Raw genomic sequence first — 27,885 nt, 5'->3', positions numbered from 1 at the left:
AATAAGATTGAAGGTAGTTTGAATAAGGTTAAAGTATGTCGAAGTTGGTTGAAATATGGCTAAACTGTGGAATAAATATGTTAAAAAGACTCATTGAATATGTTGATTATTTTGCTCAATCATGATCTCTTCGATGATTGTCCTAAATTGTTTAATAATTATTGTTAGTGAATTGAATAAGATTTTAGGATTTACTCATTTAAATTATTCTACTATATATACATATGCCCAAGCTTTGTATTATCAGGCTCAGGTCACATGTCGATTAGGGCATGGAGTGGGGGTTATAGAGAAAATTCTTACAAATTTTAAGTATAATTACCCTAATGCCCACGTTGAATGATCTCCCTTTGGAAACTCTTTTAGAACTTCTAAGATATAATTCTATGATGCTTTCATTCATCAATTGTTATAATCCTTGGTGTTCTTATACAGAGACGTGTTGAGTTCCTTAAGAATAGTGCATTGAGGATGCTAGACTGGAAGAGCTAAAAGGTGCTCACAAACAAATATTTTTTTTGTCATGGCACATGAATGAAGATATAAGTGTTATTTTTTTAGCATGAATATAAAGAGTCGATGACAATGTGTATAATATGTTTATCTTTCTTATGTTATTATGTGAGTTGCCAATTCTAAGTTATTTTATATAGCTGATGAGGAAATGTTCTATAAGTCTATTATAAATACTATCTCGCTCAGTTGAGCACAACTAATAACAGAATGAAGAAATCAAGCATATCTGATTTTATTTATAAAGCGGAGGAGACATCGAAAGTACATATAGTTGCAAGTCAATTAATTCCATCTTGATAAGAGAGTATAAATCAGCTTTTTAATATCATTCTACAGCTAAGAGCAAGCCATGTAAGTCCAAAGAATAACCAAATAAGATTAGAATAGAAGTTGGATACTCTAATAAATCTTGAATATAGTTTTTACATATAACATCCATGAGAGGAAGGAGGAGGTTGAGGGAGAAAGTGAAAAGCTACTTGCCATTGACCCAATCTTTGATGAGTTGGATGTTGTATTATAAACAAACTCATTCAGATGTATATGATTCTTTTAGCTTTCGCCAAAATCCAAAACACAATTTCACAACATATCTTCCAGAACCTCAATAACCCTTTCAATTTATCCATTCTTCTAGGGTGAAAGGCTATATTGAAATTCAGCTTTGTCTCAGACCTTCCTGAACACCCCTCCACGACTTCAAGGTAAACTTGATGTTACAGTTAGAAATAATAATCATTGGAATTTCATGCAGTTTGATACCTTTTTTGCATAAAGCTGAGCCAACTTGTCAATATAAATTTTGTGACATATTTGACTTATTTTGTGGCAGATTTTTTCGCCCAAAAATATAATTTTCTTGTAGTGTCCGCCTCATACTACATCATCATCTAGCTCCCTTGCACCAACCTCATAAAAGGTCTCCTACATCTGGTTTATGGAAAACGGATGAACAAACCAGGTCCTAAAAATCTTAGTAAATTCCTCCCAATTGATTTTTGCATTTGACCTCTCCTAAAACCTCTCTCTGCTATCCTATCCACCAATGCTCTACCTCTCCATCTAAAAGAAACGCCATTAATCGAATCTTCTTGCCCTTTGGACACTGCAAGCTATCAAATGACTTTTCTACCCTCATTAACTAGTTCTCATATGCTCGAGGCTCAACAACACACTGAAAATGAGGTGGCTTCAATCTTAGAAATAATTGCATATGCCTATGAATCTCATCCTCCTTTACTCTAACCATCCTAACCTGAGCCTCAAGCATCAGTTGGGCCACCAACTTAATGAACTATACCATTGAATTAAAAGTCATAGCCTCCACAATGCTCTGAATTGTTGTTGCCTGATTATAACTCTATAATCACACGGTGAAAATTTCGTAAAATTTGAGAAAAATATATTTTATCCATAACTTTAAAAAAATTTACTAGAATTGAAATTAAAGACAAAGGTTTAGGAGTCTACTTGGAGCTCTATAATTTCCTAAACTAACCCATCAAACGAATCTCAAACCTTGACCTCCAAATCCCTTGCCTCTCTTCCTCTTTCTTTTTTCCCTTCCTCCTCCTCCCTTCTTCTACAAGCTTGGGGTGTGGGTCGATTAGTAAGTAAATTGAGATATTTTAATATTAAATTTTCTACTATTTTGAATTAGCGTCGCGGCACCAAGCTTCCCCAACACTGCAGCACTCCAGAGAATCTTCTAGATGCTTCCAAAATATACTAGCCTAAGGCCCAACGTAGCGATGTTCACCTAAACCTATTTATTTTGCCTAAAAGTAGAGAGCTTGACGACAAGGGAGCACCAGGGCGTTGTATCCCTGGCGTTGCGAGACCCACATAACAAAATCAAAACTTAATTTTTTCAAATTTTCGACCCAAACTTTGATATTTTATACCCCATTCAATATTCTAAGACTCATAAGTACCAATTGACATAAAATTATAAAACGAACACTTGATTGAAAAAAAAAATGATGATTCCCGTTGTACTAATGATGTACTAATGCACCTCTCGATGTGCTAATGATGATTCTCTTTCATAAATAATAGATCTATAGTTATGCACCTCTCGATGTACTAATGATGATTCTCATTCATAAATAATACCCCATTCAATATTTTTATCTTTTCCTAAAATATTAAAAAATAAATAAAGCATTATATGTATATATATATACAAAGAAAATTAATTAATTTAGAAATAAATAATCAAAGAAAATTATAAAGACTTTCAAAATACATAAAGCATAAGTCAAATAGGGATTTACTAGATTCTAACATATATGCTTGATTTCGAGGTCAATACTTACATATTTATAACTACATAATCACTTTTATAGAAGTTCTAATATGCACACAAAATACTCATTTTTCGGAAATTCACTTGCACTCTTCATCAGAATTCATATATAAGTTCATAGTTCACTAAAACATTACAAAAAACATTTCTTACCCTTATCGAAAAAATTTTAACATATAAAATGATATGACTAGAATGTACATATCATGATGTCTGCTTATATCTCAACTTCTCCTTATATCTCCCTTTACCTTGCACACCTGCCCATAGGTGGGGCTAGAGTCTCTCCCGCTTCTGCATTAGGCAAATGGGGTAAGAAGAGTGCTTACAATATTACTTAATCTCCCATATTTACTTTTAGCAAGTGGGGTCAAAATTATCTCACATCTGTATTAGGAAAAAGGGGTCAAAGAGTACATATTTGGCCCTTTGTAACATAACAGAGAATGCACTTTCCCATACATCATAATAGAACTCATCCAATGCCATGAATTAAAATGTGAATGCAATATAATGATACTAAAATTAAATGTTCAATGCGATATATAGAAAATATATAAACTACGAGTAAAAGCCACCTTTTATGTAATATAGAATGCTTATTGAACTTTCACTATTCAAATTCTTATTCAAGAGGAACCTTCATAAGAACATTTCAAGACGTTTACATAACTATTGAAATTGTCATAAATACTTTTATTCAACAATATGCTCAGAAATTTATATGAGAAAAACAATTTTTTAAAAACATGATTGCATATAGCCAAAATGTCCATAATAAATGGCACACTATCATACAAAAAATCACACGGTGAAAATTTCGTAAAATTTGAGAAAAATATATTTTATCCATAATTTTAAAAAAATTTACTAGAATAGAAATTAAAGACAAAGGTTTAGGAGTCTACTTGGAGCTCTATAATTTCCTAAACTAACCCATCAAACGAATCTCAAACCTTGACCTCCAAATCCCTTGCCTCTCTTCCTCTTTCTTTTTTCCCTTCCTCCTCCTCCCTTCTTCTACAAGCTTGGGGTGGTGGGTCGATTAGTAAGTAAATTGAGATATTTTAATATTGAATTTTCTACTATTTTGAATTAGCGTCGCGGCACCAAGCTTCCCCAACACTGTAGCGCTCCAAAGAATCTTCTAGATGTTTCCAAAATATACTAGCCTAAGGCCCAACGCGGCGATGTTCACCTAAACCTATTTATTTTGCCTAAAAGTAGAGAGCTCGGCGACAAGGGAGCACCAAGGCGTTGTATCCCTGGCGTTGCGAGACCCACATAACAAAATCAAAACTTAAATTTTTCAAATTTTCAACCCAAACTTTGATATTTTATACCCCATTCAATATTCTAAGACTCATAAGTACCAATTGACTTAAAATTATAAAACGAACACTTGATTGGAAAAATATAATGATTCTCGTTGTACTAATGATGTACTAATGCACCTCTCGATGTACTAATGATGATTCTCATTCATAAATAATAGATCTATAGTTATGCACAAAAAAGAACACTTGATTGAAAAAAATGAATTGCACCTCTCCATAAAAGAATGATAAACCTACTCTATTAAAACTACAGCTTAAAAAAATCTTATTAGGTTAATATATTTATTTGAAAATTTGTAATATATAATTACACAAATGTTTTTCATCTATCTTGAATTAGGAGTTGGTTAATTGTAGCATATTTCTAAAATGAACGTAGAGCTTAACTCCTAAAATCATATGGTGGAATGCTAGATTCCCTAAAGAAATTTAAATTTAAGAGAGTATCACACTTTTATTTTGAAAAAAAAAGGATATTACGACTAAAAAAAATAATTAGAATTGATGTCAAAGTTTTCGGATATATTATAAGATTAAAGAAATACTATTTTAAATTAATCTAGAAATAAATTTGAATAATTTAGAAATCATTTTGATCAAAATTTTGATTAAAATATCCTATTAAAAAAAGATTTTTATAAATCATCATCATCATCATCAAATATTTATTTGCATGAATATTAATATTATTTTTTGGGAGGGAATTTACATGCTTACCACTCCATATATAAACATTTATATATCTATCGCTTTGAAACCTTCTATTTACTTAAAACCTAAAATTTTCTGATGTGATCAAAATATCATTCCAACTCCTAGGCTAGGGGTGTCAATTTTTGACACGACCCGAAACCCGACCTGAAACCGACCCGAAAAATTCGGGTTCGGGTTGACCCGTTTATGAAATGGGTCAGGTTCGGGTTCAATAAACCGATCCGTTCCATAAATCGAGTCAGGTTCGGGTTGACACGGGAACCCGAAAATAACCCCAAAAAATGACCCAGAAACAAGCCCCTGCCCGAGTCGAATGACCGGCTGACCGCGTTGCCCGTTGCTTCGGCAATCGCGAGTCACCACGCGTGCTCACAGCTCGCTGTCGCTACAGCCTGCAGTTCGCTTCGGATTTCGGGCTTCTCCTCTTCAGCATTCGAGGGTCACGATGCGTGTGGCGTGCCCACTGCCTGGTCCCGCGGTCCGTCGCTCAGCCTGGCACAGTGCGTTGCTTCAAGCTTTGCCAATTGCCGATTCAGCATTCACAACAACCAACACGAGCCCGCTGCCGTCGTCGTTGCACCGCTACTGCCTCTGCCTCGGGTCGACGGGTCAGGTCGTGTCAACCCGGCAACCCGCGCGGGTCGGGTCCGGGTTGAGATAGCCGACCCGTTTGCAAAAACGGGTCGGGTTCGGGTTGACCCGTTTAGAGCCGGGTCAACCCCGGGTTCAACTCGAACCCGACCCGTCGACCCGAATTGACACCCGACCCGGCCCTACCAACTCCCCTTTTATTTTTTCAACTATACAGTGGTTTCAACCTACCTTTTCCTCCTCTCCAATCTTCCAGAAATTATTCTGCCCGATCACCGGATTGTATAGAGGCGAATCAGGATACACCACATCACATGATACACAACGGTACATACATAGCACCGATATACACAACAAAAAAGTGACGTGACGCATCCTGATTCGACTACGGAATAATTTCAACCAATCTTCACTGAAACCTCCATGCAATGGAGCACGACAGCATCTCCTAGCAACCCTCTTCCTCAATCTTTGCCGGCGACTTTTACTGGTCTGTAATTGAGTGCATCAACTTCTCCCAGCGGCCCTTCATCCATTCCTCGCGTGCATACTGTAGCCTCTTCCATCTTCAAATAAGCATATCAACTTCTCCAGATGACCCTTATCCTGTAACCCTCATACGCACGCTGTAGCCTCTCCCATATTTGCATTGCAACAAACTTGCACTATCCTTCTCCTAGTTATGTTGTAGTTGGCTTTTATCCTGTAACCCTCATACGCACGCTGTAGCCATCATATATATATATAAAACCTTCGTCGTATATCTGAGATTTCACTTTTTTACACATAAGAATATCTCTAATGTCATGTTATGAGCAATATACATATAATTGCAATATTAACTGAACTATAATTTTCAATGCAATGCTAGTATAACTTGTAAATAAAAACCACGTTACTTGTAAAACATAATAGCCACTAAATTTTATCTGATCAATTCCCAACTTGAAAGGAATATTCACATGAACATTTTAAGATGTTTATAAAATTATTATGTTTTTCTGAAAAATCACAATGAGATCATATACTCAAAATTTTGTACCAAAAAATCAATAAATAAAAGTTTGATTTCTTATAGTTAAAATGTTCCACTACAGGAAATTCATCAATTACCGGCGGTCTGGACCAGCGGTTCTCCAGCCGCCGGTATTAACGACGGTTTAACCGGCGGTGTGACTGCCAGTTTTTATCGGCGGTCTAACCGGATGTTATGTTAAATATAGCCGCAGGAAAAAAGCGGCGGTCCAGAAATTGCCGGTTAAACGGTTAATACTTCATGAAAATAAATAAAAATACATTTTAATCCATAATTTTTTTATAAAACAATGAAAATTGAAATCAGAGACACGGATTCAAAAATCTAACTTGTGCTTTTACAATTTCCCTAAATGGTTTGACTAACAAAGCTTGAGCTTTGGCCACCAAAATCTCTCTTTCTTTCTCTTGTCTCTCTTCTCTTCCCCTTATCCTCCTCTCTTCTTGGCTAGGTAGGTGAAAATAAAATTTTGCGGTTGTAGTTATTTTATTATTTAGAAATCACTAACTTAACCTAGCGTCGTGACGCTCATCTTCCCAGCACCACAACACTCCCAGAGAATCTTCCATATTCTTCCAAATTCTTTCTAGATAAGGCTTTGTGCTACGTCTACGCTCCCTAGAGCTGTAATGCACCCCTAAAACATATTTTTTCTTCATTTTCCCGTGAGCTTAATGATGATGTGCTGCTAATTTGGCCTCACGGGACACGCAGAGGAAATTTCTCAACTTACATTTTCACTTCTCCAACCCAACCCTTAGCCACCTAGAAGCCTCATTAAACATTCTAAAACTAATAATTGTAAATTAAATCAAACTAAAAAAAAAATATTTTATTAGCTTAATTAATCATAATCATCTTAAAATTGGGCATCATATATTGCATATATCATGTGTTCAGGTTCATCCAACAATTTACGCACAATCGTCTTATGATCGATGACGTGATCATCTAAAAAATTTTCCGCCACTATTAGTTCATTTGTTATAAGTAAATAACACGCACTTAAAGCGACAAATAACAATAACTTTGACAATCTTGAAGCTTGCCTTTTGTTACTAAATACTTTATTGAAATCATTTAAAACGGTGTCATCATATCTGCCTATCAAAAATGAAATACTTTATTCACATGTGTTTTAAAATCAGCCTCATTTTGCCTTCATTGCTAATCTGTAACTTCAAACAATCAAATTAGCTAAAGAATAAATTGCCACAAGTGAGAGAGAGGTTCGTAAGAGATAGATGAACAATTGGAAGAAGTTTTTTGTTATGCTCGAACTATGTCATCTAGGAAAAAAGGAGAAATTTGAGTGAGGGTAGTTGGAGATAAATGGGTGCCGACCAAGAGCTAGGGTTGTCAAGAGAAAGCCTTCACAATGCTTGAAAATAGGTCATCAACGAAGAGAGTGTAGAGGAGGGATGGAGGAAGCTACTATCCTCAATTATATGTAGGGTTTGGTGAAAATTGCACAATAGGAAAAGATTAGAGAGGTTGTTGTGCTTGATTACATGTAGGGTTCAGTGAAGATTGCAAAGGAAAGCGTCGAGAGAATATGAGAATATATATATGATTCAACTAAGATTAAGAGAAGAAAAAATCGTGATAAGCTATTGTGGGGTGAAAAAAGTAAATATGAAGTTAATAGGGTAGTATTTTATTGTATTGAGAAGTTTTAAATATTAGATAAATGAATAAAAATTGTAGGATGTAGATATATAAATACATGCATATTAAATACTATATAAAATTTATTTTATTACATATATATTATAAAAAATAATAAAATTTAATATTTCTTAATCATAAATTAATGGCCGGCTGCGTAAGGTGGGTGCGTCAGCCGCTATTTTAACGGCACTCGCCATTCTTTAATGTTTAATCAACGGATCACACCATTTGAAATTTTGAACCGTCAAATAAAGCCAATCTCACTAATAGTGAGGGTATTTCTGTCATTTGGCGGAGTGCCACTTGAACAAATCCGCGCGGTTCCCTCGCGCTTTCACCTTCTTCCCGCGTCACTTCTGACCTGGTCTTTACTCTTTGCCCATTCCACTCTTCTCTTGAAGTTTTCTTGCTCTAGTTTTAAATTTCGTGTGTAAATTTTCTTAAATTTAAATAAGGAAGTCCACTGCTGGAAAGCATGCCGGGTTCAACTCCACGCTGACGCTCAGGACCTCGAAACCCTAGAAGATTTCCTTTGGTACGCTTCTCCCTTCTTTTTTCTAAACTTGCTATGCATCTGCTAGTTTTGGTGTTCTGTCTAACGTAAAGATGTTGGATTACTTTCCATTGCGCGCTGAAGGTCGTGTTTTGGTTGCCCTTTTTGCTGTTAGTGTCTTGGAATGTTGGGTTTTTAATGTTGCTATGGTTTAGGGTTTGTAGGTAGGGTCTCCGTGCATACTGTTTGGAGTTGCTGGCGTCGTTTCTCTTTTATTTGGATTTGGACAGGATTTGATTTGTCTGGAGTTCTTTTTTTGTGTTTTGAGAGTTGAACTCACGATTTTAAGATCGTTGAGGTTTGTGCCGGTTAGTAAATCGTGAGGGGATTAAAAACTAAAAACTGTTGAATCTTGTTACATTTTGATGAATTATTTAACTACTTGTTTTGAGATTTAAGATTTATGAGGGCGAGGAGTTCTTAAATATTTTAAATGTTAATAGTGGAATTTAACATATTCTAGATTTAATCTTTAACGGGCTGAAACTGAATTTATCCAAACAATAGAATTTAAAGTCACAAAAATCTATTTGGCAATATTTAAGCAAATTCTTGCTTAAATATCCCTAAACGAAGAAACCAAACGCACCTCCAGGAGTTTCTGAAATTGGATTACTTTGACATGGAGCTGACAATATGCTCTATCTTGAAATCTATCTTTTTCAAGAGGTTTACTTGATGGTTATATGGCCGCCATGGTCTGGTTAGCCTTGCTAGAGTGAATCTCAATGTATGGATATTTTCTAATCTCTAGATGGTTTGAAGTTGTCCATAGCATCTGGACTGGCCTTTTTTATTTAAGTATTCGCATTATCCTTTTGCTTCATATAAAAGTTAATTTTTTTTTCAGTTCTTGCTTTTAGAATTCTTTAGTGTTTGTCACACAGTTGTACTGCTTTTCTGAGAAACAGTGGGGGTCACGGTCATATTTGGTTGAAATTAGAATCTATAATGATATTCAAGCATCATCACATCAGTGCTATTATTCTTAGAACCTAAAACATGATTGTGATTTTTACAGGTGTATTATGGGATCAAAAATGAATTCATATGATGTTAGGACCAGGAGGGTCATGATGACAATTATAGTAGTTGGTCTCTGCTGTTTCTTCTATGTTTTAGGTGCATGGCAAAAAAGTGGCGTTGGGAGGGGAGATAGCATTGCACTGCAGATTACCCGAGAAACAGAGTGCGGTGTCATGCCAAACTTGATTTTTGAAACTCATCATAGCAATGATGTCAACATCTACACCTATAAAGCTAAGAACTTTGAGCCATGCGATGCTACACTAACAGATTACACACCATGTCAGGATCAAAATCGAGCAATGACTTTTCCTAGGGAGAATATGGCTTATAGAGAAAGACATTGCCCTCCCAATAAAGAGAAATTACGATGCCTTATTCCAGCCCCAAAAGGTTATATGACACCATTCCCATGGCCAAAGAGTCGCGACTATGTGCCTTATGTAAATGTTCCATATAAGAGTCTAATTGTTGAGAAGGCTGTTCAGAACTGGGTTCAGCTTGAGGGAAATTTGTTAAAATTTCCAGGAGTAGGAGCGATGTTTCCTCAAGGAGCTGATGCATATATTGATGAACTTGCATCTGTCATCCCGATTGCAGATGGCACGATTAGAACTGCACTCGATACTGGCTGTGGGGTATGTTTGAATGCTGAAACTTGGTTATCTGTTAATTTTGATTTTGTATGTTGAGTTTTATTTGTTAATTTTATTCTACTATAAATTGAATTTGCTTCCATGTTATGCAAATTATGACATTTTATTTGGAGTACTTTTTTGTACTTGGCTATAGCTCAGGCATTCCGCATAAGCGACGAGCCATTAAGTAATCCTTTTGTTATAAGTAGGCAAAGATTTGTTGGTTCTGCCTGTTATGTGAGTATTTACACAGGTAAATTATATCTTTGAATTGATGGAAGGTGGGCCTAGTGGGATTGTGTCACATGTGTTGGATAAAGATGGTGGACATGAGTCATTCAATTATATGGGTAAAATTTTGACCTTGAACTAGCTCACATAAGCCAGCATCCCTGTCATATATGAGGCTCAATAATGGGGTCAAGTCTCATTTGAAATGTAGGTGCGTGCTACACTGCTTAATTGATTATGGCTAAGATTAAGATTTTGCTTAGGATAAGTGGTAGCATTTTTGTCCTAAGAGGACTTATTAAGATTAGATTTTTCTTGTAAGTGATGTGCCATTGCTTAATTTGATTGTGATAAAAATTAAAAAGTATGCAAGATTTAGCTATGATGTCAGCCATAGGTGATTGGGCACAACTTATTGTAAAGCTTAAGGGTTGAGCATGATTAAAACTACGATTAGATTTGCTAGTGTCAACTAATTGTGAAATTAATGGGGCTGATCTCATGTAACATTGATAGAAGTTGTTTTAAAATGCTTTGTAAGTAATGCATTTAACACCTCTGATAACTCTAGGAAGGAACAAATAAAAATGATGGTTCACAATAGTCGATATGGTGCTAATGATGATGATGAGGATATTGGGGGTAAGTTTTGGTATGCATAATGTAAAAGAAACTAATAATGGAAGGCGAAGATGTTCAGGCTTGGCTATATCTAAGACTCTAAGTGGACTTGCAGTGGAAAAATGTTGAAAACTTCTTGTCAATGGGGATGAAGGGGAACGACTGGTTGAGTGAGGTTTTGAAGAGGTGTAAAGGCTTATGCTACTCTAAGAAAGGGAATAAGGGAAGCTCATGTCCTGTGAAAGTTAGGGTTGAGTGGAAGTTTGGGGGGGGGGGGATTATGACTATAATGAGAGGGGGTAGAGAGGGAGGTGTTCATAGGTATTGGGAAAGAGGAGGAAACTCAAGAGAGGGAAAGAAGTGCTAGGGAGTGGGGTTGCATACATATCAACTGAACAATGCCTAGAGAAATAAACAAGTGCAGGAAGTCCGCAAGCATAAAGTAAAAAGTACAGGAAAGAGGAGGACTATAATGAGAGGGGGTAGAGAGGGAGGTGTTCATAGGTATTGGGAAAGAGGAGGAAACTCAAGAGAGGGAAAGAAGTGCTAGGGAGTGGGGTTGCATACATATCAACTGAACAATGTCTAGAGAAATAAACAAGTGCAGGAAGTCCGCAAGCATAAAGTAAAAAGTACAGGAAAGAGGAGGACTATAATGAGAGGGGGTAGAGAGGGAGGTGTTCATAGGTATTGGGAAAGAGGAGGAAACTCAAGAGAGGGAAAGAAGTGCTAGGGAGTGGGGTTGCATACATATCAACTGAACAATGCCTAGAGAAATAAACAAGTGCAGGAAGTCCGCAAGCATAAAGTAAAAAGTATAGGAAATGGGAAAGAAGAGGCAAACATGCAACAATAAAGTAAACAAGTAAGAATTGAGATGCAGTCAACCCACTTTAGAGGTGTTTGCATGACAATGATGATGCTGATGGGTAGGGTTTGTGCGCTTTGCATCATCTGGTTTTTAAAATAGGATGACAGGTAGAAAGAATAATGTTATTATAATGGAAAAATTTGAGAGGTATATGTAATTTAGGGCTATCATGTCAGCAATAGGATATATTCATATTTCTTGTTTGCTCACATGTTACTTTTCTCAAGAATCCGGAAAATATCAATGAAAATATGATGCTTCTGCCAAGAACTGAATAGTGCAATGGTTCATTTTCTCTTCGTTTCTGTAGGTCGCCAGCTGGGGAGCCTATCTGTTTAAACAGAATGTACTAACGATGTCCTTTGCACCAAGGGACTCACATGAAGCTCAAGTACAGTTTGCCTTAGAACGAGGTGTTCCTGCTGTTATAGGAGTACTTGGAACCATCAAACTTCCATATCCGTCCAGAGCCTTTGATATGGTTCATTCTGCTCGGTGTTTAATACAATGGACTTCTAACGGTGAGTGAAAAGTGACATCAACAAGAGAAAAACAAAACCCTATATTGAAATAGATCATCAACTGCATAGCAAGTTACTGCAGTGGTTATGAAATCTGCTAATTCATTTGGCGTTTTTAACTTTCTTTTTTTTTTCCGATTCTTTCTTCTTCATTTGTAGATTTTTGTTGTTTTCATTCCTGATCTTTACTTCTTAATGCAGATGGCATGTACATGATGGAAGTAGATCGAGTTCTCAGGCCTGGCGGGTACTGGATATTGTCTGGGCCTCCAATTAATTGGAAGACATACAATAAGACATGGAAGCGTTCAGAGGATGAGCTGCAAAAGGAACAAAGACGAATAGAGGAACTTGCTGACCTGCTTTGCTGGGAGAAACAGTACGAGAAAGGAGATGTTGCCATCTGGAAGAAGAGTATAAATGACTACTCATGTAAAAGGAAAAATGACTCTTCTGTTGGGATGTGCAAAGATGAAGGTGTTGATGGCTTGTGGTATAATTCTATATTCTCCAAACTTTTGTTATTATTTTCAATAGTCAAGGTATTGCAGCGAGGCTGTTGGAGTTTGGATATCAACTGTCAAAGATAAATTTAATTTTACCAGCAACGTATTGACACCCTGATCATTTGGATTGGATGTGTGGATTGATATGTGCTACTTAACTAATAAAAAATAGCAAATATTATGTTTAGAGTTTTTTCCTAAGCATAGGCCATTAATCCAGTCTGCCAACCTTGGTAACTTATAGCCACTTGCAGCTAAGGTTTTCACTACCCCAATTAAGAAAATAGAACTGAATGTTAGGTTCTGCTGTTTTATTTATTTATTTTTCATTATTTTTCTCATTGTTCAGTTTTTAATCTCTATGTTTCATTTCATAACTAGTTGGTAGTTGCAAGTATTTAATAAGCCTCAACGTGCAGGAGATTTGGGTTTTCACGCTGATGCTCAACTATGCTTTTATAGTTTAGCTTAGGATGTGGTTTTTGTTACTTTTTACCTTCAATTTTGTACCCAGCTTCGAGCTCATACACATACTTTCACTAAATATAAGGTGTGACGACAAACGATTATTTTTTATGTGGATACACCTTGTAGAAGTAATTTCAAGATTTATGCGATTTAACTAAAATAAGAGTGTGTCCGCAAAAGAGGAAACAAGATTTGATTCCATTCCCTTAACGTTCATGGAATTGATACAAAATTTTTAGTATTAATTTACTTTCAGTTTATTGAGATGATACTTCATTGTTCCAAAATGTTTTACTCTACTTTTTCTCTTCGAGAATAACAATTTGCCTCATCCTTATAGCAATGTCACACACGCGATAGAGCGAGTATCTTGGGAGACTCCTTGTGGTCAAAGAAATCAAATTTGGTTAAGTATGAGAGGTAAGAATGGAGCAGAATGAGGCATAGTTAGATATAACGGGTGAAAAGAATCCGCTCAGTTTGGTGTACTTGGGAAGCTTGACCACTCTATTGCTTAATAGGAAGTAATTCAAATGTATGCCTGAGGACTGAGTGGATACCTAAGGAATACCATCGAGGGAACTCTCGATGTTGCTTTTGAGCAAATCTCATTAGGTTCCCTAAAAAAAATGCTCTCGAATAGATATCCACACAAACGGCCTGTAGTAGCGATCGATCATCCTCTAAGCCCTACTAACCACCTCATGCATCTCAAAATGCTTGATCCGACTCAAATGAAGATTGAAAACTAGAGTACCAAAAGCTATACAAAATAGGTGTTGGTAGATGCATGGCTCTCCCTTAAGATGATCCCTAGCTTCTTCTGACGTGTGGAAGAAGACAAGACACCATAGATGCTTAAGTGGATATGTTTTGGAGATGATCTCTGAGGTGATGGTGCATCCAGAAGATCTGTCAACTCATATTTGTGCTGAAAAGAGAGATTATATAAGAGATTATTATATACTACACAAGCTAAATAAAGGTCCATGTAGAGGGTTCTTCAAGGAAGGAGCTTATAAATATTAAATGCCATGGAATGAATCACAAAGGAGGATCTTAACCCGATTCCTACTCGGACCATGTATTTTTACTCAGATTCTCCTCTTCATGAATGATATTGTTATATCTTTGTGAGGAAACTAAAATAATCTCCCCCACCTCCCACACACGAAGGAAATTTCTTTTGGGGGACCTCAAAACTATTCCCTTGTTTCCTCTTTCTCTGTTATGATTCATCTCTTCTCAAAGTGGTTGAATTTGTCAGTCTCTTCCCTAAATTTATCGCATCGATTGTTGCACTCAAAATTTTGTGTAAAAGTCTTGAAACCGTGCTTTGTCCTTTACCTTACCACTCAATAGGTTATACGAACAACACAATCATTTCATACTGTAGCAATCTCTCTCTTTAAGAGATGGTTAACATGATCTCTATATATAGTGGGAAAGAGAAGGATCAATGGTAGTGAAAAGAAAGATCCAATTGGGAGGTTTGAAGGGAAATAGGGAGAAGCTCTATTAGGAAAGCCATAATAAGGCTTTTAAGAGGTTTACATTGCCTCCTACCATTCCTCCCATGCATGACTTAAGAAATTCAATCATGCTAGCTTTTACCTTCGAGGTTAAGTTCAGTCAAAAGTTTTATATAACTCTCTTTTATAGTTTGGCAAATGCGTTACATCTAGATTTCTTGTCACAACAGAGCTCAGACTTTTGCTTCTTGAACCCTTTTTGCATATTCTATTTTATACTCAGCAGCATAAGAAAATTTTTTAGGGTAGGCATGGATATACACATCAAGGCTATTAATTATGCAACTACTCAACAAAGAATAATCTTATTCCACCTGTCTTACTCACACATTCATCTCATGAATACATGTATTTGGTTCATGAATATACTTAATTTTCGATTTGTATCTAAAAGCTTGACAAATATACTCAATCATATCAATCAGCTCTCTCAGCTAGTATTCTTGATTCTTTCAATCAGCTTGCTCGGCCATATAAATGAAGTCTACCTTGTTGATTCAAGGACTTATGGATGTGTTGTTCAAGTTTGTAGTCCCAAAGATAATGCTTGAGCTTCTAGAAAAGACAAATAAATATATCAACGCCGATTAGTTCACTAGGTGCTCTAATCCTCCTCTTCAGCCAAGGCTTGACTTCAAAGTAGAATAACAGTAGGAGTGCCTTAATGAACATTTTGATGACCTCCATCGACACCTGTTGATCGATTCTTGAGGAGGTATGCCTTCCTTGACAACCTTCACATCTATTTATTCACTTCAATCAAACCAGCTTAATTGAGTCACTTCCCATATTGTTGATCTTCTCAGTTGTCGTGTAGACCATTCATGCATTTGATTAAGTCTCACGGCCCCTCGAATAAGTGGATCCTAAGCAAGTTTTCTCATTATCATTAAACTACATGCATAATATAGAGGGCTGGCCTCACCTCAAGTCACTATTGGAGCGTCTTTTAGAAGAATGACACTTGAAGGAGTTCTTAGTGCACGCACATCAAAAGTGTCTAAGGGGTCCTGCAATTGACCAACCATTTATCAATAGCTATTTAACAGGTCAAAATCATTGATGCCTTTTCTCATTGGAGCAAGAGTCGAGGCATCTCAATGGTCAAAACATGCTAAGGATTCTAATAAATGAGATAAACCTGATATGCTCTCACTCACCCTTGATTGTCTTTGTAAAAGATCTCCCTACCAACAACAATAATGTTGGTATGATGCTGGTTAGGGCCTTTTAAACTAGTTCAAGGTCTACTGGCTGAATTCTTTTCCTCAATGCAATCGGGTGGTTTGACATCAGCACGAAGAACCTCAAGCCCATATAGTTGTTTGCTCCTTGGCTTTTTTAAGGAGAGATGAGAAATCTAGATGGGCTCATCACCCTTGTGATCTTTTGAGGGTACAACAAACGCCACATGACTAGGCAAATTGACTATATAATCCTTTAGGAACCATTTTCATATAAAACTATTTTTGGTAGGCTCGTACTTTACTCTTTTTGAGCAGTCTCAGTTGACAATTTGGCCATGAAGTTCTCTTCTCTCGGGATTGTTACAACCTAATGGAAACTTGGTCTAGCTTGCTGCCTTAATGCTATTTGGTCGTAAACGCTTAATTTGTTGCAAACAATTGATGATTGCAAGGGCTTGTAACCTATCTAAGGAATAAGAGAGTTACTGATGCATGAGGAAGGTCCGTCACATACCTTTAAGAACTGTTCATTTCTAATAAGGCATTACTTAACCAAACTAGTCAGTTTGTTGCAAAGTAATATTGATGTTTTTGCATGGAGTCCATCCGAGATGCCTATGATAGTCCCTAGAATATCATGTTATTTTTTAAATGTTAAACTCAGGTGTAAGCCCTGAAGTCAAATGGGCAAAGTGTGGTTGGAAAGATCGTCAAATTTATTGAGGAAGTTGATAAGCTCCTAGAAGTTAAATTTATTATGAGGTACAATACCCAAATTCGGTATTAAATAACATCATTGTAAAGAATCATGAGCTTAAATATGCACACAGAGGGATGAATTGGGTGTGCGATTATATTTTAGATTTTCTTGTTAAATTATTCCCAATTAAAACCCTCACAATAAGCACACAAAGTACCTAAACAATTAATTTTATCATGCAAGGATAAATTATGAGAAGATAAATCATTAAGTTCATTCCTAACATTTTGACTCTGGCAATGCAAGCAATGAACATGAATCTAGTTTATTATTCAAGTTAAGGTCGTGTTCGAGTGATTCATTTTTTCTTCAAAACTTTTGAGTCCTTTCTCATATATTTTTTTCAACATTTCAAAAATTATAGTAATTTAGTCAAAAGTGCTAGGCAACTTGTTGGAAGATATGTCAATTGCCTCATTGTTGTCGTTGGAGTCAGAGTGTATAGAAGTGGAGGAGAGTGCTTATTGTTCTTAGTCCTTAACTTTGGCTTCAGGGGCTATAGTTGCTTCGATACCCATTGTAATCTTTTTTTTTTTTCCTTATATTGTTCTCAATTTTATTAGAGATATCAGATATATCTGTATGATTCATTATTTTACCTGTTGACATTCTTCCTTATAACTCCATAATTTAGCCTTCTTGCTTTACCTACAAACTCTATATAAAGAGATGCGAGCATCTAAAATTTCCTTACTGGTTTTGAAATTAATGAGATGTCTTTGTGATTTATTACTTGTTGACACTCTTCCTTATAACTTCATTTGGTTTTCCTACAATTCCATTTAAAGAGGTTAGAATATTCAACATTTCCTTTTCGGTTTCAAAACTAAGATCAAGTGATTGATCTTTTGGTAAAGAGCACAATACAGATTATATAAGGACTTAGCATTCAATTGATTTCAACTCAATATCATCGCTAGTACAAGAATCAATGAATTTTCAATGAAAATGCCATTTACATAAGCAAGCAGTAATTTTTTGCCGTAATTTGGGGCTTGTAGAATTTAAAAATCTAGCATATGCTTTTTTATACAAATCAAATTTTATTTTTTCAAAAATAATTTAACAATCTATATGATATTTAAATGACAAAATCTAAAGCAGCGTGTCATAGGATTTTCATCCTTAGATACTTGGGGTGGCATCTATGACCACTGTTTGCTCAGCAGGGAATGCGACGATTGGTGAACCTGTTGTTGTTGGGTTCGGCAAAGTTCAGGTGGATTGATGTAGGATGACGTACATATGTGATGTTGGTGAATTTGAAATTACACACTTATGAATAGAACTTTACAAATTCATTAACTTCCCACGTGTTGAAACTGAAGATTAAGGCCAACAAGATAGTGATTAAGCTTAGGCAATCAATCACATGATAACATTAGGATCACAAAATAATCAAATTAAATCATACAATGTTAATGTGAGGCTTTCAAAGAGAATCCATAATTTAACAATTAGAATAGTCACTATAAAGATCCACTCACTCACACTCCTAATATGGGCTATGCAGATAAGCCTTCATGATCATGCGATGCCATGATTGAGGAGGAATCAAAGATATAAAGTAAGAAGTAAGGTTTATCATCCTCATATTTCTTGTTCTTGTTCTAACATTTGCTAGAACCCGACCATTGATTGTTTGGTGTTGCCTCTTGTATCATTCAAGCCTTATAGTCAACAATGGATTATGGATTTGGAAAGGATGTAAGGGTAGGAGGGAAAAATACGGGCTTGATATTCCTTGCCTAGTGGGATCATTAAGTGGAGGACTTGGTGTAGAGGGGAGGGGCGGGTGGAGGTGTAGCCAGCCCTGGGAGGGGATTTTTGTTCTCCGTCTTGAGGGAAGAACAAGTTAGGAAGAATAATGGTCAAGGGAGGGGGAGGGGGTGGAGGTGTGATCGGCCATCAAGGGTAAGAGGAAGGTGAGATTTAATTTGGGATTTGGAGGGCAGAATAAGGCATTCACAACAATTAGGGAATTCTGAATTTAATTCCAGCAATTAATAAAATTTTGGAATTAATTTCTTGTCTAGGTGGCATGCAATTGAAGACAAGAATCAATTGGGATTGATTCAAATTTAATGGTTGCTTTAAGTGGGGTGAGTGATTGGAGGAAAATTTATTTCTTTTATTTTTTAATAATAACAATAACTAAAGCCATCTAATTTCTTTTATCCACTATATAAATATCAGTGAAAATGAATCTATTGATCAAAATATCAATGTACATTTATATTCATGCTTCAAAAATTATATACAATACCTAAGAGTCATACAAATACAAAATCCCTCTTTTCACTCATGAGTACAAAAGAATATCTACAAGTAAAAAGAAACAAACAACATCAAAACTTGGGACATCTTGTAATTGATCAGTCTCACACTCCTGATCCTTCCCCTTGATCCGAATTCATTTAAATCACACATAATGAACTAAAAAATCTTGTAAGTCACAAAATCCTACAATTGAATTCAAAACACGGTAACAAAGTAATATGATCACGAATCTATACATAAATAATAAATCATATGCAGTACCAGTAAAATCTATAAAGCAATGGAGCAGTACAATACCGAGGCCAATAAAACATTACATTATGAAAACAATGAAATATGTAAACTAGTGTACCAATAAACCAATATGAATGTTGAATCGATAAAACAATCATCGTAGTACTATCAAATTAACAAGAAAATCATATAAATCAGTAAAACTAAAATATTTATAAAGACTATTGGAATTATATCAATGCAATAAAATCGTATAAAAGTATAAATATGATATTTAACTATTCTATATCAGTATTAAATTAGTATCTTATATCACACGCTCAGTAATATGTATCAATAACAGTAATAGTAACAATGAATCAATGGTAGTATTAATAACATTATTAATATCCGTAAAACCAGTGGTAGTAATAGCAAAACAATACATTAACAATAATTAGTAGAATAATAAAAGAGTACAGTGGCAACAATGCAGTAACAATAAGTCAACGTAGTAACATGCATTCCAGTAATCTCACAAAATAAAGAGTTCTAGCTTGCTTGTTGTTTTTCAACTAGTTAGTAAGACAATAACCAATAATTGTTGGCTCAATAAATAAAGTTGTCACTATTTGCCCATCTGCACAGTAATAACTCCTTATAACTTCCAATACGCAAACTATAGTATTTAAAGGAAAGCCCATCCACCCACCATCATGTACAACTCAATCAGTCTCCAGTCGACGTCATCAAATCACCAATCTTATATTGTTTTCATATATTATTATTATTATTATATTGCAAAAGTAATAACGACCAGATATTACCCAATCACATATTCATATTCATTCGCAATGCTTGTATTAACACTATGTTTATATTAAAATACCAAAATTTTCATTCTTTGTAAATCTTATAAAATACAATAACTTTCATTTTACTTGGTGAAGTTACACAATCAACCGGCCAAAATGTTCAGAATAATCAGTATTATAACATATAAAAAGTTATGTTGTGAAAATTCACTAAATTCGGAGAAAATAGAATAAAATCAATTGGGAAGAAATTGAACAGTCGAAATTAAAATATTTGTAAATAAGAATAGAATAAAAGTAACCTGCCACAATCTGAGCATTTTTTTTAAAAATGGCAAAGTGAACCAACTACAAAAAATCCAGAATTTCTCTCTCTCTCCTCTTTTTACCTTTCCCTTTTTTCTTCTTCCTTCCACGACAAGCCAATGCTGGTGGAGGGTTAGGGAGGCCAGTGGAGAGAAATGACTTATATATCAGTGCTTTAAAAATAAATTTAAATAATACTTATTATTTATTACGTCATCCGGTTCGACCCCGGTTAGACCGGTTGAACCGGTCGAACCGTGAACCTCTCCTTGTTCCGGTTCGTTGTCCGGTCCGGTTTTCAAAACCTTGATATATATATATACTTTTAGTAGCCTAGCACCGCATGAGAAACTCTGTATCAAAACTAGAAGAAATAGAAAAGTTAGTTGAAGGAAGAAGATGAATTTCGGATCCTTTCATTTCACTATTTCCCTTGTTACTGTTTACATATATAGAGAGAGGAGAAAGGTAGTGTCACGTGGTTTGTTAACCGTAGCTTTCTCTGGCCGTTGGAGGCGCAGCGTCTGACAACGTCAGGTAGTGGCCATGTGCTTCGGCGTGAGGTCGTTTAGGTTAGTGTATGCTAACACCGCAGTGCTCCAACCTAGCACCACAACGCTTCATGCAAAATTCAAAATTACTATAAAATTGAGCCTTCAATGTCGCGGCTGTGATTTCTAGCGCCGCTATACTCACAGACCTAGCACCACAACGTTAACAAGCTCAGTGCCGCAATGCTCTAGTTCAAAAAAAAAAATCAGTTTTTTTGTTAACTTTTTTTTTTTAATTTATTTTCAAAATATCAGACTTTTACAGTGTTCCTCTTTAGGCTTTTTAGGGTTTGATACTAGTTGTTAGGGAGTGTGCTTCTAAATCATCCTTGGCATGCTATGATTATTCTTTGCTAGCTTCCCTCTCGTGCTTACATCGTCTCAGTTAGTTCAAAGATGCCTTCCATTTTCTCTCATGGACTTCACTAATTAATATTGCCAATTATGATTAACAAAGATGTGTTTGCTTCATCATTCTTTTTGTGTATGGATTGTCCTTTTTTTTCTTTTCAAATAATTTCGGTTTGTAAAAAATTTTAGTTGGCTTCTGATCTGACACACGAAAAATCTTTTTTTTTCGAAAACTGAAAATTCATAGGTACCAAAAGATGCAAGTTTGTATTACTCCATTCCCTGCTGTCAAAAGTTCAAATGAAGTCGCTGGCGGGAAGTTGAAAAAGTTCCCTGGTCGACTCTTTGCTGTTCCTCCCAGAGTAGCTAGTGGATCTGTGGGTGTTTCCAAAGAGACTTATGAAGAAGATAATAGAATTTGGATCAAACATGTGAAGGCTTACAAGAAGATGAATAAACTAATAGGCTCAGGGAGATATCGGAATATAATGGATATGAATGCAGGTTTTGGAGGCTTTGCAGCTGCACTCGAGTCTTCCAATTCATGGGTGATGAATGTTGTCCCAACAATTTCTAAGAAAGATACGTTGGGCATAATTTATGAGCGAGGCCTCATTGGGATATACCATGACTGGTATGCTCTATCATTTACTTCAATCGAAATTTCAAATTTCTTTCCCTATCTGCCTGTAGATTCTTGCCTTCTTGTTTTCTAGTTTAGCTTCATTTTTTGTGCATCTGGCTTGGTGCATCTTCCCATCTTTATGATTTTACAATTATGAACATGACCTCCTGAGATATTTAAATTTTGTTTTCATATATTACATGGTTTTGTTATATGGTTTAAGTACTAGATTTTCTACTCAATAAGACATTTTTTGTGTATGTTGCTTTCTCTCATGAAACTGAGAATACAACCTTTTTCTAATATTTCTCCAGGTGTGAAGCCTTCTCCACATACCCTAGATCATATGATTTGATTCATGCAAATGGAGTCTTCAGCTTGTATCAGAATAAGTAAGCTGGAAGAAACTTTCTCACTACCAAAATCTGCTGCAAAGATACTAAAGTCTCGTTTGGGACGGCTTTCTTACTGCTTCTTAAAACAGTTTTTTAGTACAAAAATTTAAAGCTGTTTTAAGAAGCAACAAGAAAACCGCCTCAAACAAAGTCTAAAACTTTATTTGAAAAACTTGATCTACTTGGTTTCATGTTGCATTTGCTGAATGCCAGCTGTGGGATGGAAGACATACTTCTAGAAATGGACAGAATCCTAAGGCCTGAAGGCACGATTATTTTCCGCGATGGCGTCGATGCTGTGAACAGAGTGCGAGTATTGGCCACTGCAATGCGGTGGAAGACGAGGATGCTTGACGATGAAGATGGCCCTCTTGTGCCTGAGAAGATTTTGATTGCTGTTAAATCTTATTGGGTGGCAAATGGAAACAATTCCACACTGTAGTTGCATTAGCATCCAAGAATGAATGAGATCTGACATGGTTCGTTTGCCAGATAACTTGGCTTCACTTGTGCATTAGCCATCACAGAATGAGAGAATGCTGAAGCAGATTTGGAAAGCTGCGTGTTGTAAGTTGATAATCTCATGATCTTATTGTGTATGAAATAATTTGTGCTTGATTTTGATATTAACTTGGGTAGTTTGGTAGATGTTTTGAGTGCTCACTTGTTTTTTCTCTTAATATTTCTGTTGATGGAAGAAAAATTGATACTTTGTATAGTCTGAGTAAAGGTTCTGATAAAGAATAAAAAAATATTGAAGTTTTTTTTTTTCAATTATTTTCTTTTTCAAATGGCAAGCAGAGTGCTTGGAATCGTTGGATGCCTGTCTTATTTTCTTTCCACCTTATTTACATGGTGTTATTATTGTTTATTTTTTTAATCAAGAAAGAAAGTTTTTTTTTTTTTCATCAAGGTGTCATTTTATTTTGTTGATAAATTTTTATAAATTATTTTCAAAATATTGTGATCTCTAAAAGAATCTTTGACTCATTACGAGATGATTGCATTTTCTAAGATTTTGTTTAGGACAATTTTCTTATTACTTTTAAAAGCAGTTTTCTACTACATAAATTTATTTTAGAAAGTAATAAAAAAATTGTTCTGAATGAAATCTTAAGTCACGGATTTAAGGCAGAGACTTTATGAATTATTATTTATCATTCAAAAATTTTTTCTAGTTTCTAACAATTCAAAATTAACAAATCTATGAAATTGAGCCGTTAGGGGCTGCTGCAGATTTGAAGAATATATGGTGAAAGATATATACTATACAAAACATATTGAATATTTTGGGTTAATTTTGTAAGATGATTTAGAGGATTTTTTTTTTTTGAATTGATTACATGTATATATTTTTTAATTGGTTGAATGTTATACAAATTTCTGACGTGTAATATTGAATGCATGATTAATTTATATTTTTTAAATCTAAGCTTTGTAGAGTACCATGCAGTTGACCAAGGGTGAGTTTTTATTGGGTAAGGGATAGATGTATTCTTTCTTATGAGGGGCATATCCATAGAAGTATATATTTATATACTTAAAGAAAGTAGAAGCCAACTGAAACTTAGATTATAATTTGAAAAAATAGTGAGAAAATTATTCCAAACAAATCTTTAGATGTTTCAATAATCTTAGTGAGTGGATAAGGGTTATTGAAATTATATATTCATATTGATTGGAATTTTTTCTTAATTTTTATTTGGGATTTTTACATACATGCCACTTTATAACATGTATATTACATATTTAACACTCAAAACTTAAATATTACACTCCTACCACTCAAATGTAAACTTAACCTCAAAAATACCACTCCCTCTCACTCCGTCTCTTCTCCGCTTCATTTACGCTATCCCGTTCGCGGGAGAACAAGTTTCAGCGAAACAGAAACCTGAGCTGCTCTTCCGCCTGTGGCCTTCACTCCGCACAAGCACTTGCTTGATTCACGGAGAACTGGTGAGATATTTGGATTTTTCTGCATTTTTATTCACTTCCGCACAAAGCACCGGTTTTATGGCTTTATTCACGGCAGGGAAACCATGGTAGCACTGTTTTTATGGCTCGATTTACATGTCATTAGGCGGACAGTTGTAAGCATTCCCTGTGGTCCATCATCTATGATTTTTCTGCATTTTTTATTCACGGTAGCTGCTCTTACAACTCAAATGTGTGCTGACAAAATAACATAAAACTTATGGCTTAATGGCTTAATGTGTTAATGCATGGATTTATTTTCTGTTCTACAAATTTGGCACAATTTAGTTCGGTGGGAAAGGCCGAAGGAGCAGATTTTTTATGGCAGGGTAGCGTGAAATGAAGCGGAGAAGAGACGGAGTGAGAAGGAGTGGTATTTTTGAGGTTAAGTTTGCATTTGAGTGGTAGGAGTGTAATATTTAAGTTTTGAGTGTTAAATATGTAATATACATGTTATAAAGTGGCATGTATGTAAAAATCCCTTTTTATTTTACACCCTCGTTGGATTTTTTGACACTCTAATAGAAGATGCAGTTATATCAGGCAGGCATGCAAGGCGTAGTTAAGTTCCAAAATTCCATATGTTTTGCAGTATTATTATTGATCTCGAATTGAAGGGTAAATCTGCTTAAACAAACTCGTTCGCAACTTGATGTCAGCCAAACTAAAAAGAACGCAGCAATCCCACTGGCTCGCTTCATAATTTCTTTGATCCGAAGCTTTGATTCTTCTGAATTTTCTATATGTTAAACAAGTTTCTATTTGGCCTATTGTGCCCGTATGCGATTCCCGTGTAATAAAAAAATCTGACAGTGATGGATCAAGACTGTCTGTTAGAAGGGCAAATTATTCCGTCCGGTCACCGGACCTAGAAAATAGTTTCGGATATCCACTAAAAAGTTGCCACGTGAACCGCGATTTGACTGTGCGTTTTGGGTGCGCTTTACTTGCGCTTTTGGCGTGCTTGACTTAAAATTCCGCTGACACTTGTACATTCCACGCGTCAAATTTTTAGTGGATATCCGGACTTATTTCCAGATCCGGTGACCGGACGTAATAATTTGGCCTTTTAGAGAGCGCATTGAGCCCTTATATGTTATATATATATATAAATAATAAAGAGAATGCTTTCCACCCAGCAAGAAGTAGTGAGTCATTATGTAAATGAGGTTGGAAGTCATCCATGTAAAGCTTTTTGGGAGAGATACGTCTGCCCAACTAGGTGATATTAGAGGCATTAGCAAATATCAGGTTTAGTATATTAGAAAAGACTACAGGATTAGGGACATGAGAGGAGAAGAAAATAGTGCTTTTGGTGTTATTAATATGGAAACTTGATAGATTCCCAAATAATTCTGGAATTTTCTAAAGATAGTTAGATATTTTTATTACAATAGTTGTCAAACATAAAAAAGTAATTGACACAAAATAGGTATGAGAAATGATTTCTTTTCATAGTTATCCTAGTAATAGTTCTTAACTATTGACATATTGTCCGCTTTAACTTAAATGCCTCACAATTTTGTCCCGTTAGTGTAACTTCCCGAAAGGTTACCCATCTCAAAATTTCTCCCGGAAAAGCTCGCTTAAGTACTATGAAGTTTTTTAATAAAATTTTAATCATTATATGAAAAGGCGCCTCAATATTCAAGACTTTAGCTTGTTTTTATTTAAGAGGTTTTACAATCTCCCTCATTTAAATAACTAACATTCTTGTCAGTATCCTTATCCCAGAATTATCCACCAGACAGATATAATTCTAGAGGTGGCCCCTACAAGTTCAAGTGATGACTCTCGTCACTTAGCACTTAATTTGTCCCATACAGGGTTCAAGAGATTGCTCCTATGACGTCACACTTTATCTTGTATGACACTTAATTTTCATCTTTCGAATGATGTATTTCTTTGATACCTTTTTTAACAACCAAAACTCTTAACTATTGAGATATTATCCGCTTTGGTCTAAGAACCTCATGGTTCTGTCATGTTGGTGTAGCTTCCCAGGAGGTCACCAATCTCAGGATTTCTTTGGGGTGAGCATGTATAACTACAAAAATTCTTAATGAAATTTTAACCATTATAACACCTTGATGTTTAAGAGTTCACCTTCTTTTCTCTTAAGCGGTTTCACAATCCTAGTGTATGAATGATAAGATTGGAGAGGCAATCTATGATATTGTAACCCAAATAGGATGATAGAGGGCATAACTGTCTCAAACAAGAGTAAGACTTGAAAAACGTATATAATTCCCCATTAATATATAATAAATAATAAACTTTTTCAACGCATACATGAATCCAATCTATGAAGATTCTTTAAAAACTTTTTTTTTTCATCCTTGAGTTAGAAAGCCTCTTGAAATAGTATCAAATGCTTTTTAAATGTCAATGTTAGCATAGAATATGTATTCCTTTCTATTTTTTTAACTGCCCCAAAGTTTAATTTATAAGAAAAATATTATATGTAGAAATACTTTTCTATAGAAAGCCTTATTGACTAGAAAGGAAAATGTAAGACAATCAGTTTCAGTTTAAATACAAAGATTATCATAATGATTTTCTAGAAAGTATTGCAATAGTGATGGATCATGAAGGTGTAGTGAATTCCTTAATGTAGTCGAGGTTCTTTCTCCCCTTTATCTCCCCATGCAAGAATTAAAGTTCATATTCTCTATTTGTCAGCCATTTGATTTTAGATCATTATATGATCTTAGAAGCCCAAAAAGAATAAGAACTAGCAAGTGATTTATTTATATCAAGCTTGATATGAATAAAGTTGTCATCTCTATAATTGAACCAAGTGTAAGAGATGCCCAGAGATGCTAGGTCTTTAATGCTAGTATAAAAATCATATTTTTCAAAGTCTCATAATTTGTTTTTAGGTATAGGATTTCCCTTTGAATTTTCATAGTGATGCATGAAACATTTAAATTCACCCAAAATAGCCGAAGGTTGAGAAATATTTTCATCAATTTCTTTGATAATATTTTAAAGATGATATATTTTCACGTGAGAGTTAGATACATAAATCATAGATAAATAGATAGGAGGAGTAGTCAACAAAGGGGTCTTTAGGGTGTTAAATATATTTTTTAAAAAGGAAACAATAACATGAATAATATCGACAAGAACATTGAATTTACCCAAAGGTGTAGTGATTTCTTTAATGTAATTGTGGTTCATTCTCTCCATTATCTTCCCATGCAAGGATTAAAGGTCATCATCTCTATTTGTTAGTCATTTAGTTTTAGATCATTAGATGATCCAAGAAACCCAAAAATAATA

The 27,885-nt window shown here is 35.2% G+C and overlaps 1 protein-coding gene across 1 annotated transcript; it reads left to right on the top strand.

Moving 5' to 3' along the window:
* The first annotated feature begins 8,497 nt into the window (after nt 1-8,497).
* On the top strand, nt 8,498-23,397 carry LOC110105409 (probable methyltransferase PMT2). Its single transcript, XM_020834904.2, has 7 exons — nt 8,498-8,708; nt 9,748-10,390; nt 12,424-12,634; nt 12,836-13,127; nt 21,851-22,237; nt 22,543-22,620; nt 22,837-23,397. The coding sequence occupies exons 2-7, from the start codon at nt 9,755-9,757 to the stop codon at nt 23,063-23,065; spliced, it is 1,833 nt and encodes a 610-aa protein (XP_020690563.1). The 5' UTR covers nt 8,498-8,708; nt 9,748-9,754; the 3' UTR covers nt 23,066-23,397.
* The last annotated feature ends 4,488 nt before the right edge of the window (nt 23,398-27,885 follow it).

This window comes from Dendrobium catenatum, unplaced genomic scaffold (genome assembly GCF_001605985.2).
Source record: "Dendrobium catenatum unplaced genomic scaffold, ASM160598v2 fragScaff_scaffold_1122, whole genome shotgun sequence".
Lineage (NCBI taxonomy): Eukaryota > Viridiplantae > Streptophyta > Magnoliopsida > Asparagales > Orchidaceae > Dendrobium > Dendrobium catenatum.
This window is presented reverse-complemented; position numbering and strand designations above follow the sequence as displayed.